The sequence below is a fragment of the Ciconia boyciana genome, chromosome 14 (assembly GCF_034638445.1).
Source record: "Ciconia boyciana chromosome 14, ASM3463844v1, whole genome shotgun sequence".
Taxonomy (NCBI): Eukaryota; Metazoa; Chordata; class Aves; order Ciconiiformes; family Ciconiidae; genus Ciconia; species Ciconia boyciana.
Window position 1 is genome coordinate 15,255,875 of NC_132947.1, and position 19,996 is coordinate 15,275,870.

Below are 19,996 nucleotides of genomic sequence, written 5' to 3' on the forward strand. Positions count from 1 at the left end.
GTCCCCACAGACCTCCAGGCGACCCGATCGCATCCTCCCAGCTCTAGCCTGAAGTTGTCCCTCCATAGGAAAACTCCCTCGCTTTTTCCAGCTCAACTTTGGCTGACCTCATCAGCGAACTGAACTAATTGAAGGAAGTGAAGTCACAAAGTAGCCCAACGGCCCTTCCTGACGAGGCGAGCGCTGTCAAAGCTTGTTCATCGCATCACCCAGCCCCGTCCCCTGCAGTGAGCTGCAGGTTCCCCATTTGACTTTGGCATTGTAGATGCATTGCTTACAACTCGCTATCTCCTTTTAAATCACCGTAACTGCAAGCCCTGACATACGTTGTCAGCAGTTTAACTGCAAAGAGGTTTAGATTTCAAAAGAAAGAGGTATTCAACACGAATCCTTAGTCAAATACACTATTTTTTCCAGCACGGGCACTCTGGAAATGCTGAGCACCCAGGCTAGGTGCAGCCCTTCACTGGCGCCCGAGCATCCTAGGGCTTGGACAGTTTGGTGCACTCAGCTTGGCTTGACATCACTTCTGGGTTGTCATCTGTTTAATCGGTCCCCATCACCCCCCCATTGCCAGTGGAGGGGCCCCACTCGCAGCCACGCCGGCGTTGTTGTTGGGTTTTATTTTACAGGGGTAATAGAGCCTACCCACATCCTCCTGGCCCCAGCCCGCCTCAGCTCCCACCCACGCACCACCAGCATTAATGGGTTTACTTTGCCGTGCCTGGCAGGTAGCGGCCTCCGAAAGCGGGTGTCGGTTTGTCATCCCAGGCCAGCAGCTGCACGGCGGGCGAGGAGCAGGTGGCAGCCCCACGTCCCCTCGCACGGGGCGCGATGCTCGTGGGATCACTGTGTCCTGGAGGGCCGGATTTGGGATCCCTGGCTCCGCTCCGAGCCCTGACACATCCCCAGCCCCGCCGGCTCCCTGTGTCCCTTCTCTCCCCTTTCCAAGGGAGGTTGAAAAATGCACCGAGAATCTGCTGGGGGGAGTTGAAAACCCAAGGTAGGAGCCAGCTGAGCGCCGGGACAGGCACGTGGTGGCTGTGAGCGTGACCCCCACACAGCCACGCCAGCCCCAAACCCTCACCGAGCTGCCGGGTGGGACGAGTGCACCCACGGCCAGACATGGGATGGAGGAGGGGACGAGCACCACAGCCGACCGGGAAGAGCCATCCCCAGCTGGGAGGAAGAGGCCGAAAGCACAGTGCCAAGGATTAAGCCGAGAAGGTGCGTTAGGAGCAGAGGGGTGAAATAAAGTCAAACAGCGGATGACGGCAGAAGTGGCGAGCTGCAAGACGCACCTAAAGCTCCTTCTGCTTCAGACATCTGCAAAAAATATCCTATTAAAACTGAAATCGGGATCCTACCCCTGCCTCCACTCATCCCCTATTTACTGAGATTCCGAACACCTCCCGGGTGGCAGCTGACTTTTGCTTTGTGCCTGTGTCAGGCACACATGTCCCGTTGCTGAAAAATTATTAAAAATTATAAAAACACCATAGCAAACCCCAGAAGAGGGCTGGGTGCACACATGAGGATGGGGATGGCCACAAGAGCTCTTCATGGAGGAGCAGAAAAAACCAGGGGCTCTCCAGGGGTGTGCAGCGAGCCCCCATCCCCGAGCCTGGCTGGGGGCTTTGGTTGAGGGCGAGCCCTCTGACGGGGGCTTTGGTTGAGGTTTGCGAAACGATCACCCCTCAGAAAAGTTACGGGATTTACCCCACAGGTGCAGGTCTAGCTGGAAACGGAGCACAGCAGCCAAGCTGGAGGCGATGCTGCCGCCCAAGCGGCATTTCCCACCACGGGACAGCCCTTCTGCCTCCCCAGAGCCCCTCTGGCCAAGGGTCTGCTCCGAGCATCCCCAAACCCTTCGTCCTCCAGCCCATCTGCCGCTCCCCGGCTGCGACGTCGGGGCAGCTCCTGCTCCTCATTAGAGGTCGCAGCCCCTGAGCAAAGATTAATCTGGCGCTTGTGCGAATTTATCTGCTTGAAAAGAGAGGGACCGGCTCTGACCTCACAGTCTGGAGACTGGTGGGGAGTTTACTATCCCCTGAGCTGTCAAGCCAGTTCCCTGCAGTACCAAGCTGTTGTTCTTGGCATCTGCTAGGCAGAAAGACTATGAAACACCCCAAATATCTGTTTGTTTTAAAAGGTAAATATTAATTTCAGGATGCTGTTTACATAAGCAGACTCTTCGAGCTTGAAGTCATTGCCTTTTGCTAGTTGTCACATGGTATTAGTGTGTATTTAACATTTATTTAACTCTGCTTGGTCCTGCTTGTGCCAGATGGCAGGCAGCCTGCGTGGCTAGGCACGGGCTTAGCTGAGTGCTGCTCTGAAGTGAGAAAAGGGGGTGGTTTGAGACTGAAATGGTAAAAGTTTGAGCAGTTTTGCGGCTGCAGGTCCCCGAATGGCACCAATGCACACTGCGGCTCCGGTGTCCCCGAGGCTGGCTGGTGTCCCTGCCCCCAGAGCACGGCAGAAGCCAAAAGCAAGACAACCGGGGAAGCACCATCCTCTGACAAGTCCAAACCAGTGCAGGGGCTGGGCCTTCCTCAGCTCTTGCTGTGCATCGGAGCCAGGGCAGGGTCTAACAACTTGCCTTTGACTCGCCAGCTTTGCATCACCTTGGCCTGATCCTGCCTGGCACTGAGCTCTCTCACTGCATACGGGCAGCAGGTCTGTGGACCCTGGCAGAAAGCTGTCCCTGCAGAGGCCATCGCGGTTTGCACGCACCGAGTGGGAAACCCAGAGCTGAAACCCTGAGCTGCAGAAGTGTGCGGGTGTCTGGCCGACCAGCAACCTGGAGGAGCAGATGACATGGGAGAGGACCTGCTTGCTGTCTCCTGAGGTCCTGAACATCAAGTTTCTTCATCTCAGTGAAGAGCTGAGAGATCTCGCCAAGTGATGCGTATCCCTGATACACGGCCCTGACAACTGAATGCTCGCACGTCTCTTTTCCGCCCCTCCAGTCATTTACTCTGCCCGCACAGGGCATTTTGGGGGTAATGCAGCACTGCAAGTGTCACTGCTTTCTCAAACAATAAAGAAATGCAGCCAGATGGCCTTTGGAAAACAAATATGATATTCAAGACAGCATCACCATCTTTATGGCTGCAGCAGGCACCCATGAGCTTGAATATACAAATGGAGGAGATCTGAGATGGTTTCAGGGACAGGATTATGGTTTCTAAGCTGGATGGGATGCTGTCGGGTTCAAACGTTGATGTTTGAAGAAAGGGACCTGTGTGATAAATAGTATCCCCAGATTTTATCACAGAATTATTGCCCGTTTGGGCTCGATAGCTGCTGTGTGCTCTGCCTCCCACCTGGTGAAGAGGTCTCATCCCACCCCTCCTCTCCTCCAGCGGTTCTTGCTCGATGAGGTCCCACCCTTCTCCCACCTGGCACTCCGGCCACTCCGGGCAGTGCTGACCTGCCTTCGTGCACTCACATCGTGCCAGGAGAAACACTGACCGGACACCAGGACTGACCTCGGGAAACTCCACCAAGCCCCAGACCTCCCCTTCCAGCACCATCTGCCCGCTCTCCTTTCAGTCAGCTCTCGCCCATGTTAATGATGCTTGTTCTAAACTTTCCGTTTGGCCTTGTTTTGAAAACCAGTTCCCAGTGAGGGAAGCAGGCAGGTTACTCTGCCACGACCTGCCCTGTGAGATAAACCCTTTATCTCATTTCCCACTCATTTTTATGACAGTAATTACTCTTTCTTCAGCTTTTTTAGAGCTACACACGCCTGCGAGATGAGAGATTTCCAAATAATGTTCCCTCCTGCTCTTGTGTTCGCTGTTCTTTGATCAGACCCATTAATCCTTGCCACTAGGTTTGCCTGCCCTGTAGAGGGAATGGGAGGACTGAGCTAGTGTGGGACCTGGGAGGCGACAGCGAAGGGGTGAGGAAGAGGCAGGACAAGGCTGAAGGAGCTGAGCTGTGGGGAGCAAGAACAGGCATACATCTTTGTCCGAGAGAGCTTGTTCCAGGCCAGGGCCATGGTCACCAGCTGAGACCTCCACCCACCTGGGAGCCACCCTGCTCCCTCCTTTTAACACGGGTCTGCAGAGAGGATAACAACCTTCGACTGCTCTCAGCTACTTCACCAGCTGCAGGGACCGAGTCTAGGAGCGATATCTAAGCGTTTCAGACCTTCTGGTGAGCCACCTCGGTCCGTACCCTGCTGTACAGGGCCTCCCTTGAGGTGGGGTCTCACACAGATCCGCACTTTGGAAGAACAGGAGCAAGGCTGTGAAGTCCTGCTCCCAGAGACTGAGCTTCCCACCTGCAGCCACCTTTGCCGTGTTGGTGGACAAGCTTTACTCAGAGGGGGACTCAAGGCCATGCAAGGAAGGAGGTTTCCTTTGGTAGGGCCTTTGCAGGAGCTGGGGCAGAAGCTGGAAGGAGCACAGTGAGTGAAAAAGCATCAAACCCAGAAGGGTGCTTTACATCGGTGCTCAGGTATGGGTGAGGACGTGGCAGGACAGCAAACAGAACGAGCTGTGGTGTGGGATGCCAGCAAATAAGCAGAGCAGGCACCAAGTACCTGCTCATACAGCAAGAACCGTTCCCCCATGCACCAAATAGAGGAGTGCACCATGGAAAAACACAGTCCATGACTTGACTGTTTGTCTGACATGCAAGGAAATGTGATCACATGTTTAAAGATGATGGGGGCATTTCCTGAGTTGTGGAGTGCACGTGTGAATATTTTAAGAGGTTTTGTGTTTTACCAGCCATAGATATATAACATGTATAGTGGCTGTGTATTCATAGTCCTAAAATTTTTTGCAAAACTGTGGATGCTCAGTCGAGTGTGATATGTGTATATATATTTAGACATACATATCTACCTCTCTAGGATGCATGTGCCCTCATACTGCACCGGGCTGAGAAGTCTTCTGTCTCTTGTCCCGAATACATCACATTTAAATGGTTAAAAAAAAAGGGTTCCAAACAAAGTCCATGTGCCTTTAGAACTTCTTCTCTAATATACAAGCCTATTTCAAGGACGTACAGAAACATCAGGTAAGTGAACAGGTGTTGCTCGGTTGGACACAGAACATAAATCCATACTCATAAAGGCTGGCTGGGTTTTTTTCTCTTAGAGCAAATAAACCCTGCTCTGTGTACCAATGTACCAACAGAGCAAAAATTGCAACCGCCCCCTTCCTTTGATGGCGGCTGCTGTTTCCCAACCCGTACCCCAGCTCCAGAGAGCACGAGACAAGCTCAGCTCACTGTATGGCTTAAAATCGGGGGGGCTGGAGGTGGGGAAGGGCTGCTCCCCGCAAGGCAGGCTACGGCAGCGTGTGTCTCAGGGTGATGTGGTCCCCCTGCTCACAGACCATCAGGATCCAGAGCTCATCCTCCCTATAGGACCATGCCCATGCCCCAGGTCTCGCCCACAGCCCTGGTACCACTCATCTCACATCTCCTGAGAAAGAGCACAGAGAGCCCGTTCCCTGCTCACACCTCTCCGTCTCTGCAGAGGAGATGTTGGATCCGCTTGCTGGAGGAGCGGCAGGACGGCCACATTTAAAACATGAGTTTGTTTCTGTGGAGAAGTCACATATAACTATGGAAATGCCCCCAAAGCTGCTGTCCTGAGCTCCTACGTCTTTCACTGGCATTGAGGTCTGCAAGATCAAGCCCTGTATGTACCCCATCCTGGTACTCCACGGGTATTGTGAGTGGCATTTAGTACAATCCTCTCCTCTTTGGGGTTTCCCTCTGCAACTGTTTCATCTTTAGAAACAAAGCATCAATGCACATAATGGAGCTGCTCTGTGCCCATCATGTCTTTACCTTGGGCGACGCCAAAGCTGTTGAACAGAAAGGAAGATGAAAATACATTAGCTCCTCCTTCGAAACTTTCCCCAGCACATCTCAGCACTCTGCTTTGCAGTCCCAGCCCTCCTTGCCTCCTCCCCATTCCGAGCAGTGACACTTCACACCAGGGCATGTCCCCCCAAGGTCATGGTGCCCGGGAGGGATGGGACACGGAGCAGGGCAGCAACGGCCCCACGCTGTCAGCACGGGAGTTCCCATCTCCTCCTCCGCACTCAGGCACATGGAGGGCTCCAGCATGGGTGAGACGCCAGGCTGCGGCTGGGGAGCACGGCCAGGAGGCTTAGGGAGCTGCTCCCATCACGTTGGTGAAGCTTCTGATGGAGCCCAGCCTGCCACTCTCCTAGCGGCTTCACAGGCTTTGGAGACCAGCTAAATTAAAACAAAGCCCTTATCAGCACCCACACAACAGTCCTTTCTGCTTCACCAGTGTACATTTGGCCACAGCAAGGCTGTAGATGACACTGAAATGAAGTGGTGGTAAACACAGGCCAGAGCCAAGCTGCAGCCAGCGCAGCAGGAGATAAAAGCCGCGCGGAGGATGCAGGCTCTGGCAGACAGGCTGGTCCAGGGAAGCGCTGGTGCCTCGCAAGGGGAGGAGGCAAAGCCACAAAGTTAAAATGAGGACGATGGGACTAGATGGATGCTGCTGTCATTTTAGTGCAAATTTGGATCTGCTCCATCACAGGATGTCTGGGCCCAAGAGATGCCTGTTCCTGGCCAGCAAACTCGAAACGAGCCCGTGGCTCCCTGAGCATCTAGAGCTAACCACTGCCAAGCTGCCGTGCGCCACAGCTCACCCGTAGCTGGGCTTTCAACAGGCTGCTGGCCAGCAACCACCAGCCCAGAACTGGGGGATTCAAACCCATTTTGTTGGGAGTGTGGTCCTACTGGGAAACAGCAGCCCTGACCTGTGTGCCCTTTTTTCCCGGGAGCCGAGTAGGGCTCCCAGCTCTTACTGCCTTGATTATACAGGCAGCAACTTGAGGGGATAGATAGTGCCTTAGGGCAGCCAGTTTGGATCTCCTGCTCCATCCCAAGAGCTCTCCTTCACTGGTGATGAGCTCTGCCAAGGCTGAGCCAAGAGGCGGCAGGACATCAAGAGCAACACTGGCACCAGCACGAGTTGCTAACTGGTGGTGAGGACATCTACCTAGGACAGGAGACTGGGTCATGGCCTTGCTTCCAGGACCACATATATATTTTATTGCTGGGAACAGAAACCCCAGCTATAACCCAATTTGCAGACACACGATCGTCCTCCTACAGCTACTTTCAAGGCTTTCGGGAAGTCCCTGACCCAGCTGGCCTACTTGCAGTTTCCCTAGAGAACACCCATCGTGGCAAATCCCTCCGGGATGGGAGCAGGGTTGTGCTTTGTTTTCAGATGCCGATCGGACGTCAGCACAAGGCTGCAGCCTCAACAAACCCCGAGCAGGACTCTCAGGCTCTCAGTGTAGCTCTCACAGTCACAAAGTCTGGCATTTCTGGGCTTTGAGGGACCTACCAGAGGTAAATGGTACTCAAGCTTTGGACTTTGTCAGAGTCAAAACACTCACGTCTCAGCTCTGACGCAGAAATTTGACTTAACTTCTGGGGTTTTTTCCATGTAAATCTAAATGTGTTTTCCTGTGTCCAGACTCCCTGGGGCATTTGTGGAAAAGCAGCAGCCCATGGGAGATCTCCTGACACACAAAGCTCCCTGGCCAACAAAGTCACACCTAACTATGACAGCTTGTAGCAAGGGTTTTCAGGTCCCCCCCTTTCCACAGAAGAAGGACCATGGAGTTAGCTGGTCCTTGGGAAGAGCCCCATTATTCCTTATGGCAGCCTTTCAATAGGTAAAGGCTTCTAAGAAAGATGGAGAGAGACTTTTTACCAAGGCTTGTAGTGACAGAACAAGGGGCAGCGGTTTTAAACTGCAAGAGGGTCAGTTTAGATTGGATATAAGGAAGAAAGTTTTTACGATGAGGGTGGTGAGGCACCGGTTGCCCAGAGAAGTTGTGGATGCACCATCACTGGGGCATGAAGGTTGGATGGGGCTTTGAGCAACCTCATCTAGCGCAAGACATCCCTGGGGTTGGACTAGATGATCTTCAAAGGTCACTTCCAACCCAAACCACTCCACGATTCTTCATCCCACTTGTCCTGCAACTCTTGAAACATCATCCCCAGGACCTGATGTCCCCTCCAGGCCAACCTGGCCTCCTCACCGAAACCAACCCCCCGGGCACGGGGCTGCAGCTGGGTTGTGGAAAGTGCAGGAGGCATCTCGGACACTTCGGTTATGATACCTGAGGCCCCGGTGCTGGGCTGCGGACTTTGTCCGTAGCCCAGCACCGGGGCCTCAGGTATTGTAACAGCCCTGTGTCAGCCGGGACACCTCAGCGCAGAGGTGGGGAGAAGGTGCGATGGTTTTGGGGAGGCCATAAACCACAACTAGGCTAAAATTAATAATTAAATTCATCTATAAAGCCTCGCCTCTGACCAAACAGCGGCCTCCCGCTCCGCTAACCTGCAGCAGGCCGGGCCTCCGCCGGCCTTGCCGGGGCGGGCCGGGTAGGCCGCGCCCCCGGTAGCGTCACGGCGAAGGGCCGGGCCGGGCCGGGCCGGTGGGGCCGCGGCGGGGAGCGGGAGGAGGCGCCGAGGAGCCGGGCGATGGTGGGGATCCCGGGCGGCTGCCAGTGTAAGAGCCGCGGCGCGGGGGGGAGGCGCCGACCCGCTCGGCGCCGCTCGGACGGGGGCGAAGGGCCTAGCGGGGCCGGGGCCGGGGCCGGGGCCGCGGCGGCGGTGGCGGGGACGCCTCGGCCTGGCCGGGCCTCAGGCGGCGGGGGGCGGCGCGGCCGGAGCGGCGGAGCGGGGTGCAGCGGTGGTGCCGGCCTCGCCACCGGGCTCAGCCCCCCCGCCCCGGGCCTGCCCTGCCCGGCCGGGGGGTGCGCAGAGGGGTGCTGCGCCCTGCTCGGCACTTCCAGCTGCGCACGTTTATATATAAACACGGATAATGTACGTGTTTGCTTGGCGTGCGTTCCTCAGCGTGCGGGTCATCGCCCTCGAAGCGTGAGGCAGCCGGGCGAGGAGCGGCCTCGGGGACCCCCACCTGCAAAACCAGCCTGGCAGCAGCCCTGCGGGGTGGCCCGCTGGGTTTATTTTTAATTTCCAGGCTGGATGGGGTTTCGTGACCCAGCGCAGGGCAGGGCAGGGCAGGGCGGGCAGCGGCAGGGCCGGTGCCGGCAGCCCCCGGGGTCACCCCGGCGCTCGGCCGGGAGCAGGCGGGTGGGCTCGGCGGTGCCGGACCTGTAACGTGCGCTCAGGTGGGCAGTGAGCGGGCGTGTGTGCGTACGTGAAGCCTGGCTGTTGCAGCATCCTCTGCTGCTTGGGGTTGGGAAGGCGAATACCCGGAGCTCCGTTTTCATTAATTTCTCAAAGCAGGAGGTTTGTTTCCCGAAAAGGTTCACTCTCTTTGAAAGCCATGAGGTTGGCCCGACAGCAGGGAAGCGCGTTGCTGCTGCCCAGGAGCAGGGTGCATGGTTGGCTTGTGCCTCTCACCATTTTAACCTCCTGATGATTTTTCTCATCTGTGCTTGTGCGCACAGCATGTGTTTATCCACAGTCGGGAGTGGACTGCGAGCTGTCCCGGGCTGAGGATCGAGGTGCCGGACGGAGCCGCGATGTCCGTGGGTCAGGGACGCACAGGCTGACAGCCTGGATGGGCCACTTGCGCACGGCTGGATGGCAGCCTCGAGGAGACTCTGTTGATAAGTCATAGTTCAGTGAAGGGAGAAAAGCAGTTAAAAGTGCATCCCAAAGCTCAGAGGAAATGAGGGAATTTTAAAATGAAGTGTGATTGCTTATAGGGAAGCAATGTAAAGATAGATGCTGACGCTAATGTGGAAGCCACCCAGAAGGCTGCATTCCTGATACGGAGAAGGAATTACCGAGTGCTGGAAATTGCAGAGGGTGGGTGAATACTTTATCGTGCTGCTTAGTGCAAAATGTGTGGAGATGTTCGGAGTGAGGTTGTTATCCCTTAAGGCAGTTACAAATATTAGTCTGTCAAAGCATGCGGACTTGAAACAGCCAGTGGCCCAGGTGGCTGCCGCGGGAGGAGTGCCCAGCAGTGAGCAAGCTGTGTTAACATCCACGTGGGTTTGCAGAATCCTGGGACCTGACTGACGGGCTCCTAACCTCGCTGCCAGAGCGGGCTCTTCATTTTGTCTGCCTTGAAGAAAAGACCCCACAGAAGGAGCTCGGGTGAGATCATCGCTGTCCCAAAGTCAGCCCTCTGTGCCTGATCTCCTTTCTCCAAGCTCCCTTTGCAGTTGCAGCAGAGGAACAGGCGCTTCCGAGGGTGATTCATCTCACCAGTCTTGGACACCTCTCTCTGGATGAGATGAATTACGTGCAGGAGGTGCCTGGGCTTTTTCATTGACTGCAAGGGGAGTCCAGGATAACTGGCTCAGCCTTTGGCACGAGGAGTTAGATGAAACAAATCCCACCCAGTGTGTCTGCTCATGGTGCAGCTTGATGGTGTATGCAGAGACTGGTCAGATTCCCTGTTTCTCTTAGGCTGAGCACTGGGAGGAGATGGGCCTTTGAAATCCTACTTAAAAATAATTGAAGCTAAGGGAGACAGCGATCTTGTGCCTAAAGGCATAGCTTCAGGGTGGGTATGTGAAACCAGTTCCTGCCTCAGCTGTGGCACTTTGTGCAACCTGGGGCCAGTTGTTTGAATGTTTTTCTGGATTGTGGCAGGAATGTATAAATGTATATGTAGCCACTCAGTTTTGCAATTTTAAACCATGTCTGAGAGCAGGGCTTTTCATCTGGGTCCTGTTGACAGAACCGGGTCAGGAAGCCATTGCACTGACCTTATGCCAGCAGGTACAGCAAGGCCGTAGCCCCTGGCCAGAGAGGGTGACAAGCATCTGGGACGCTTCTGATGGCTCAGCGGCAGCTAAAGGATCATTTCTTATAGAGCTTTAATATGCCTGTAGTTCAGCATCCATTGGTGAAGCGCTAGTGATAACCCTGAGCCATACAGCTGTTTTATAAGGATAAGCACATAAATATGCATTATAGCCTTCGGCAGCTTTATAGGTAGAGCAGGTAACGATGTCCTGTTAGCGCCAGTTATTGAACAGGCTGAATGAATGCTGGGGCACAAGACAACACTTAGTTCTTGGGTCTAGCATCTGCCCAAGAACACTGTTGGATTTTATCTTTGGGCTCAAGAAAGTGAATAATCAGCTGTAGACTCATAATTTTTATAAGCACAAATTATATGCATTGCCTTGGTTATCAGCCCAGTGATTTCTTCTGTATTATGAATACAGTTACTGGCAATGTCAGGAGGTTGCTTGATTTCTTTGTGTATGTATTACAGGGAAGTGGTTCAGCGCTCAGTGTGAAACTAATGATCTGGAAAGAAAGGAGAAATGTGGGACTGCTTGGAAACTTTGGGATGTTCTGTATTAGTGTAAGGCACATACTGACTCTCGTGAACATGCCTTTCTTACATGGGTATGTCCAATGCGCAGAAATTAAAATGGATCTTTCAGGGACTTACTCTTGATATTCATATGCTGTAAAATAAAAGGCTTAAGGTGTTACTCTTCCCTTGTACCAGTCTTCAGGAGAGTGAAATATACTGGCTTTTTAAAGCAGTCAGAAAAAAGAAAAAGTTTTTTTAATTATTTGAAGCTTCTCTGAGGATAGAAAAGAGCATATACTTCAGGTAGAGCCCATGTAGTTGACTCTCTTGAGAGCAGGACTGGAGTGGAATAGTGAGCTGAGTACGGTTTCCATCAGCCTGAGCTGCCAAAGCTTCGCAGCTGCCTCGACACGTTGCCATAAACCACTGGAGCGGGAGAGGGGAGAAGGACTCCTCGGGTTTCCCTTTTGCTGTCAAGAACCAGAGGTAACCTCTTTGACTTTGGAAGAAGGAGGTGGCTATAAAACCCATGCAAGTGAGAGTGAATCTCTCTCTTCCCCCTCTGATACAGAAAGTCCCGGAGGCAGTGCTTCCACCCAGACAGGTGATTGACCTGGAACTCTTCCAGACTGAAAACCACCTTCCTGAAGGCACTTGTCCAGCCAGTGTCTGGGGCAGAAAACTTCTCCTGTGTCCCTGTTGCCTTCCCATCCCTCCCTGCCGCACCCCACGTGTGTGCACACCCATGCTCGATTCAGCTCCGAAGCTGTCACTGGACGTTCATTTTGGCTGTATTTGTGCACTCCAGGTTAATCAGCCCTGACCTTAGAGCTCAGCTAAAACGTTCTTTACTCTATTTCATGTTCTTCTCGAGAGAGAAGCACTAACTTCTACAGGTAGTAACTTATCTGACGATTGGACTTTGAGGTCAAAATCTGCATGTTTTCCTCAAAGACATGCTTTGCGGTCTTGGTATAATTTAAAGGATGAGACTATTCAGGCAGGGATTTTCTCCAGTGTAGATTTATGTTGGTATTTAAGACAGTAGTTGATAATAGCCCTCAACCTTGGGTTAGAAGGATATTTTCAGAAGATAAATGGCGTGCTGTAGTCTTGACTTTGGGTCCATAGGTGACACTTTGAAGCTTTTTGAATATTATAGAATTCTCTCATTACAGGTATCATTTTGAATGGAAAGTGTAGCATTAGTCATTTTTTTTCTGCGAATGTCATAAAATAATCGGACAAATCCTTAGTGAATGCTTGCAGAAATACTGCTGCTTTTCTGTGAGTGGACTCGATAGACGCACCCGTTTGTTAGCATCAATACCAGTTTCTGCCTGAACTAAATACATCTGCGTTTTTTAATCCTCGTGATCTCTTGGGAGTTGCGCTTCCTAATAGTGCACCTAGTTGCTGTAGCAGCAAGTTCCTCCACATATATCACCTGGGACACTTCCGCCTGCCTTTTGTACGTGTTTTATCACGCCATTTCTGACAGGAGGCAACAGGGGAAGGAGAAGGAGGTATAAAATCCTACAGGAAAGAAAACAGGGAGGCTGTACGTGGTTGGTGTACGTGGGAGTAGGCTGGTCTGGCGAGGGCTGGTTGGGTCGAGCGGTCGCCGCACTGGTGGGACTGGGCTGGTGGCAGAGAGCAGCTCGGCAGTGCTGGGGAGCCCAGCCAGGGACCCTCCCTGACGCCCGCCTGGCTGGCGAAGACTCTTCAGCTGCCTTATCAGGAGTGGTGAGCACACAAATGCTTAGCCTAATAACTCATTACATCCCGGCTATCTTTTGTGTCTGTTAGCCAACAAATATTTGCTTTATACTTCTAAGTTGTTGTGCATCCTGCCTGCAGAGTCTCTTTCCATCTGGCTGGAGGTGCTTGAACAAACGGAGATGGAAGAGAGGCTGTAGCGCGGGGTACGTCTGTACGGTCGCACGTTGTCCTTGGCGGGCAGAGCTCTGGGACACTCACGGTTGTCAGCTTGGAGCACAGGCAGCTTTCTTTTCTTACGTGAGTATTGTGGGATACGGTATTTTGTGGCTGTACTCTTGGGAGCAAACATTTCAGTGGGTCTTGGTTAAGCAGAAACTTAATTTAACACTTTTTTAAAGGATGAGGATATCTCAGCCTTCGGCATTTCCAGGTGCGGATGAGATTAATTTGCTTATCTTAGGTGATGGCAGGTAATTGCATGTGCTGGGGAGGTACTGTAGTCAGGATGTTAAAACACAAAGAAGTCAAATGGCTCCCATGTTCCTCCCCCGCTGTGCAGGCTCTTTTGCATTAAAACACCCCGTCTGGCAGATCTGCAGGCAGGAGTCTTCCCTCCTCCTCCTCCTCCTCCTCCTCCTCCTCCCCGAGTAGGTTTGGTGGGGGCCAAGAAGCCACTGATGAATTGTGACTGCGAAGCACTGAACTTTGAGGGGAGATGAAAAAAACCTTTGAAACATTTGCTGCCCTGGCAGCGTGTACGTGGGTTGGTAATGGGGTTTATCTTCTGACATCATTAGGATCTCTGACATTTCTAGCTTAGAAACAATAACTCGCCTTATCCGTCGTCATGTTTTTGTAATTAAAGACAAAGCTTGGTAAATATTTTTTAAATGATTGAATTTCCCAAGTATGGAAAACACATGTCGGGAGTCAGGCTGGCTGCGTCCAATGTGCCTTTTCCCATCGCGCCCCTTGGAGCACGCGAGTGCAAATGCAGATTTAGAGCTGTGGGTGACAGGTTTATCTGGGATGATTGGCAAGGATTTATAAACCAGGAGGGGATTTACTTCACTCTCCCTCCCTCCTCTTCCCCCTTGTCTCCCCTGCTCCCCGACCCCCGTCTCAGAAATAGGAAATTGGGATCACATTAAACCCTAATTGGTTTGGCTCCAGCGCTAGTTCGGTGGCTGCCAAATAGTTAATTTATTGCGTGAGAGTTTGGCCATGTGTTGAGAGGCAAATTTGCTTGAAGCAAGGGATCTTTGTAAACGGTACGTCCATTCCCGTGCCAGGTCCTGTTTACAGCGGCACCGGAGTGGGGTGCGGGAGGTGCTCTCCGTACCCGTCCCAGCAGGATGGCGAGGGGAGAGACCCTGCCGTGGGGCTGCCGTTCTGCCTTCCTCGCTCCCCGGCCGCAACGCTTCCAGGAATAGTTGCCTAAAAGAGCTTAAAGTGATTTTAGCTGGACTTGGTGATCGACGTTTGGAAACTGCCAGCTAGATAAGACGTGGGAGGCTCTCAAGAGAATAAATGCATCTGTTTGGGAGATAACAGCAGGCCTGGGCTGTCACCGCGGAGCAGGGCCAGGTGGGGAGTCCCCGGGGGTGGCAGGATGGCTTTTCCTGGATGATGTGAGGAGGGGCAAACGGGAAGCAGGCGTATCTGGCTGGCTTCCTGTGGCCCTGCAGAAGCCCTCCTTGTTCCTGCCCTTCTCCGTGAGGTCGGTGGCCGTCAGACATCCCAGATTTGTCGTTGCTTGCTGTTGGATCCCAGGCATCTAGTTGCGTTTGGCTTCTGTGAAGGTTTCTGGAGGTTGGGCTCCAGCAGAAGAGCTTGCATGGGCTTGAAGGACAAGCAGCCCTTATTTAGGCTGTCGCCGATGCTGTGTTCACTGGCACTTGAAAGGGAGTTATTTGGATTAAAGAGGAAGCTGCAGCCTGAGTTAAAGACTCACTGCTAGCGTGGCTCCGGTTTTGGAGTATGATTTGAAAGAGGCTGTGTAAGGAATAAATCCATGGCTGTGGCACTTTCTTTCATTTCTCGCTGAGTTAAATAACAAACTTTGTGTAAGGGAGCTGCTTCCAGCTCTGAGGCAACAGAATTATTACCGCCGTGCTCAGCGTCGCCCATTCTGTCAGCTGCTATTTCCATTGTGAACTTGATACCTGAAGGCTCAATATTGTGATCCTTTAATTTTCAGCTGCTAAAACGTACCATGCGAGTTGGCTAAAAGGGAAGAGCTCAGAGGGGAATTTGAAATAGTTATGCTGTGGGAGCAGTGTGTTTCTTTGGGTATTTCTTAAGTGCTGAGCATTTAGGAGAAATTGGTAGGTAGTAGCAATGCACTCTTAGCAATACTTTTCCTTCTGTAGCTCCTGCTTCCTGGGATGTAATAAAATCCATTAAGTTCTATTTATGATCTAAGGCCCAATATAGTAATAGTTTTATTTGGATAATTGTGGCTGTTCTACCGATAATCAGAATACTGAACACTTCCAGGCATACTGCAAAACCCAGGCTGTGTATTTAGGGGGGTGCAGGGTTGGCACGGCCAAATGTTAGCCAGTTTTTCTGAGGAGCCAGAGAGACATCAGTTCAAAAAAAAGCCTGGATCAAGCCGAGCATCTTTGTAGGAAGGCAGCTCCTGCCCGCGGCCACTGCACTGCGGCCGTGCTGCCCTGGATTTGCCAGCCCATAGCATGGAGGTTCTAGCAGGGTTAGGCAGGCAAAAGGGAGACAAATTGGACAGGTATTGGAAGCAAACAGCAAGGGTTTGTTTTGGAGAGCATCTTTTCATCTTGGGTCTGAAGGCAGGTTAAACATTCATCAGGGAGCCACTCACCACTTGTGCATCTCCTGCTTAGTTTGAAATGCAGCCATTTCTGGGATGAGCTCCTGTAATTACTTTAAAGTACATCATACTTCCACCACTTTTGGCAGGAAGGAAGGAGGAATACTGTGCTCTATCGCCAGACAAAACAGAAATCAACAATTGGGATTTTTCTCAACGAGCAGATCTATCTTCTCTGCCATTAAATCGGAGTTGGATGGAAGCCTTGTGCCCATTTTGCTTTCGCGATGCGAGCGTGGCGTTCTGCAGCACGCAGCCCGTGTTCACGTGAAGATTTAAAGCAGCAAATTCTAGCCAGAAATTCTTTCTAGCGCTTTGTTTTCCTTCTGCTGTTTGCTTCCCACTTCGCACTACAGATGCTAATGGATCACCTTCCCATGGTGAGTAACGATACACGCCGTACTTTACGTTGTGCTGAGAAACTGTTGTCTTCAGGACAGTTCTTTCAGAGATGCATTCCCACTCCTAAATCATCGCAGATCGGGCAGCACTGAAAAATCTTCAAGCCTAGCTTGAGATCACTTGTGTCAGCCTAAACACCTACCTCCTGTTTGAGCCTGGGCACGTACTTGAAGATATATCAGTGCTTGTACCACGGTTGGGTGCATGTACAAGCTGATGCATCCAGGTTTCTAGCTTTCTGTGCATTCTCTACTCTCTTCTTCCTCCCCCTTCGTAGTTGGAAGTTGTATTAAACTTGACGTACTCATTGCAGAGTTGTCCGCTTCCCAGGACCAAATTTTTTGCCAGGAGACCTGCTTAGAGGTGGAGAGAAAAGGCAGCCATCTGGAGGATGGTTTCCAGAAAAAAAAATAGGGCAAATTTGTTGCAACCACGAAGCAAACTAGTTTAGCGGATCTGGGAGAGCATCCCCGGGACCTTTGCGGAGATTAAACCATTCAGGGCTGTGGGATGGAGAAGCACAGGGGTAGGAACAAATCCTGTACCTGGTCTCTGCTGTCATCCATGCATCCATTTCTCCAGCCAAGCCACCCCTCACCTGTAAAGGTGTACACAGAAAGAAGGGATGAGAATTTAGAGATGCAGGCAGTGGCTGGTTTGTAGAGCTTGTAAATCTGACCGTGGGGTATCAGGGACTGCAAATCAGCATCACACAAAACTGAATTTTTGGTGGATTGTCTGCATCCATTTACTACTGTTCGTTTACTCCTCGGCTGCAAAATACCTGACTCCAGATTACTGCCCTTAGCCCACCTGAGTCTCCACATTTCAGAATATACACTGGTCGGTACCTTCTTTTCCCCCAGAGGATGATTTTTTCCTGTGAAGGTGTGGTCTGCCCTCTGTATCTGGGCACCTAGAAGTTAATTTGATGGAATCTGCTAAGGAAGAATCTTGGATAGCAGCAGATACCCCTCTTTTGGAAAGCCTATGGATGAGGACCTTGCAAAGGGAGCAGCAGAGACGACCTGTGCCCGCTTTGATTTTAGCATTGCCATCCCTGCTGCCCATATCTAACAGCACCCACTTGGCCTTGCACTGGTTTTGCACTGCGGTACTCCTAAGATGTTCACAGGCACTTGTCCGTCCTTTTTCTACTTGAATATACTTGTCTCATTGAACAAACCTTTTTTTTTTTTCCCCCTGTGTAGCATTGATTTTAGCAAGAGGAAGAATAAAACCTCTTTGTGCATGTGAATGGGTAAACAACTATCAGAGCACACAAACTGTTGGGCTGGTAATTTTTAGATGTTTCTTGATTTGCCTGCTACCAGTTTTATTTAAATGTTAAGTCTTCAGTCACTGCAGCTACTGCGTTCATCGGGTTTTATTTCCCATTTAATAATTACAGCAGTTTCCCTTGAGCCCTGTACCTCTAATTAAGAAAGCGAAGTTTGATAGAAAGTTAATGGAATGAAATTTGTTATATTTTTATGGTAAAATGTGCTCACAAAAATAACATTTGTAGACTCAGTCACTACTCCGGAACATTGTTTACCACATCTCCTTGATCCTCCATCAGTGCTGATGACTTTTCTGATGGTGTATGGACAGTTGAGCAAACCATCAGAGACCTGGATCTCATCCGTGCAGAAATTCTTGCCTTCGGTCTCACAGATACCATGCAAGATAGTTTGGTTGGCGTAGGATCTCCCCTTTCCCTTTTGCATGTGTCAATAAGGATTGCCTCAGTTCCCACCAGCACTGCACTTTTACTGTCCTGCTGGTGCTCTTGGTGGTGTTAGGTGGCCTGGGAAGCCCTGGAGAACCTGGCAGCACCGCACGGAGCTGGTCCTGCTTCAGGTGGAATCTGGGCAGATGTGACCCAGCCACCATCCAGGCTCTGAGAGCCCAATTCGGTGAAAGCCCGTTGTTATTTCAGGAATATTTCTTATGCCCAGTGACCTGTGAGTGAGCCCTGGTAGGAACAGCCGCCGGAGGGGCACCTCCCCGCGCCGTGCCGCTGGGCTGCAGCAGTACCTCGGTGCCTCCCCCAACACACCAGCCACCCCGCTCTGCCCCGCACGAAGCCTTCCTCGGCAGAATTTTGCAGCAAGTTGCTTTTTGCGCTCCTTTGTGAAGATTTCTACAGCCATGGCTGGTCCTCCCAGTCTGAAGGCCAGGGTGATTCCGGTTCTCCAGACAGACCCAAAGAAAAGCAAAAAAAAACCCAGATGGGATGAGAAGCAGTGGCATGTGTGGGCTTGTTCAGGTGACCACATGCAGTAGTCCTCTCTCTGCTGACTCTGCTTCTGCAACATGGGGTGAATCTGTAGATCAGCAGGAGCAACCGGGATGAGGATGAGCCAACGGACAGATCTGCCTGCGTCCACGCGGCATGCCAAGAATTTAAATCCGTCACCGATGGTACTGTCCAAATGGCTGTGCTTCTCCGAGCAGTGGCTCCGTGAATGGAGATGCACCTCTTCGCACCTGTTTTATAACACAGAAGCAAAATATTCGGGGCATCCAAATAGTTTATGCCCTGACAAACAAATCTGGCAATGGGAGCGTGAGTTTCCATCTCATTAAGCTGTTGGCAAAGCTCTGGTAATTCCAGTCACTGATACAGCGCAGGAATTATCCCTCGACACAACTGGTTGTGTCAGGTCAGAGCATCACTGTTTTTTCTCAGCAGTTGTGTGTTTATACTTGAGGGTAAAAGAAAGTGTTGAAATGTCAGTTCAATGGGTTCTTCTCTGGTGCCAGAGCAAGGTCTCGCGAGGTCAGAAAACAAGTGTCTGAGGATTTCTGCACAATGAGCATAAAGTGGATTTTTACATCTAAGTTGTAATGCAGAATTGTTTTCAAATCTAATGGGTTTTTTAATGCAAAACCTGGCACAGATTCCCAGTTTTGCAGAGACTTGAAGGTTCAGCTTGGAGGTCACCAGCTCAACGGCAGCCCAGGTTGGCTTCGACAAAGTTCCTGCCTTCTCATGGCTGTTTGTTGGTCTGTATGAAATCAGGTCATGGTTTTGGTCCACTTTCTTGGGGACAGGTTGGCTATACCATGGTTGGTCCCATTTTCGGCACGCAGGAGGTATGCCATGAGTTGGAGCGATGGAGCTGGATGAGCTGGAGATTGTGGTGTCCTCTGGCTCCTCTGGCAGGCAGAGGATGAGGCATTTTGTTGAAGGGGTAGCACGCAGATGTCAATCGGCATGGGAAATTTGCCTCCAGTACTGTTACAGATTTTACGGTGTCTTGCAAACAAGAGCGAGCAGTCTGCTCTCCCCGCCTCGTGTTACATTACATGGCTTGAGACAGGGGCATACAGAATTCATTTTAGAGGTCCGTCGTCCAGTCCCAGAGACTAAGGAATGTTTTAGTAGGGCTTTTATAAAATTTATATGCTTTATCAAAGGTCCTATTGTTTCCTCATTAAAGCAGGATTATCCCTGTGGGATTAGCTGTTCTGCATGGGTCAAGAAGACAGCCACACTCCATTTTCATCGTAAACTCCTGCCTGCAGAGATGTACTGTGAAACGGCCAAGGCAAGTGGGAGGCAGAGTACCCAGGAGAAACAGGGATGCAGGTGTTTGGAAACGGGACCCAAGGGGAGCTTCTACAAATGTTGGTTTGATCCGACTTGACTCTTGAACACATGGAAAAATTTTAGCAGGCTGCACCTCCAGCACTACTTCTTATCATTCGAATGTCCCATCTCT

The 19,996-nt window shown here is 51.6% G+C and overlaps 1 protein-coding gene across 6 annotated transcripts in view; it reads left to right on the forward strand.

Annotated features, from left to right (window-relative positions):
* Positions 1-8,429: 8,429 nt before the first annotated feature.
* CBFA2T2 (CBFA2/RUNX1 partner transcriptional co-repressor 2) overlaps positions 8,430-19,996 on the forward strand; it is a 66,280-nt gene continuing 54,713 nt past the window's right edge. For 4 of the 6 annotated variants that reach the window (XR_012045087.1, XR_012045088.1, XM_072878760.1 and 1 more), the window contains exon 1: positions 8,430-8,545. Coding sequence is in view for 2 of the 6 variants with exons in the window: in XM_072878760.1 (XP_072734861.1) it covers positions 8,518-8,545 (28 nt within the window). In the remaining 4 variants the exon portion in view is untranslated. Of the gene's footprint in view, positions 8,546-9,487; positions 9,817-10,013; positions 10,111-13,150; positions 13,310-19,996 lie in introns of those variants that run through there. The other 2 variants (XM_072878763.1, XM_072878764.1) reach the window with 2 other exon arrangements.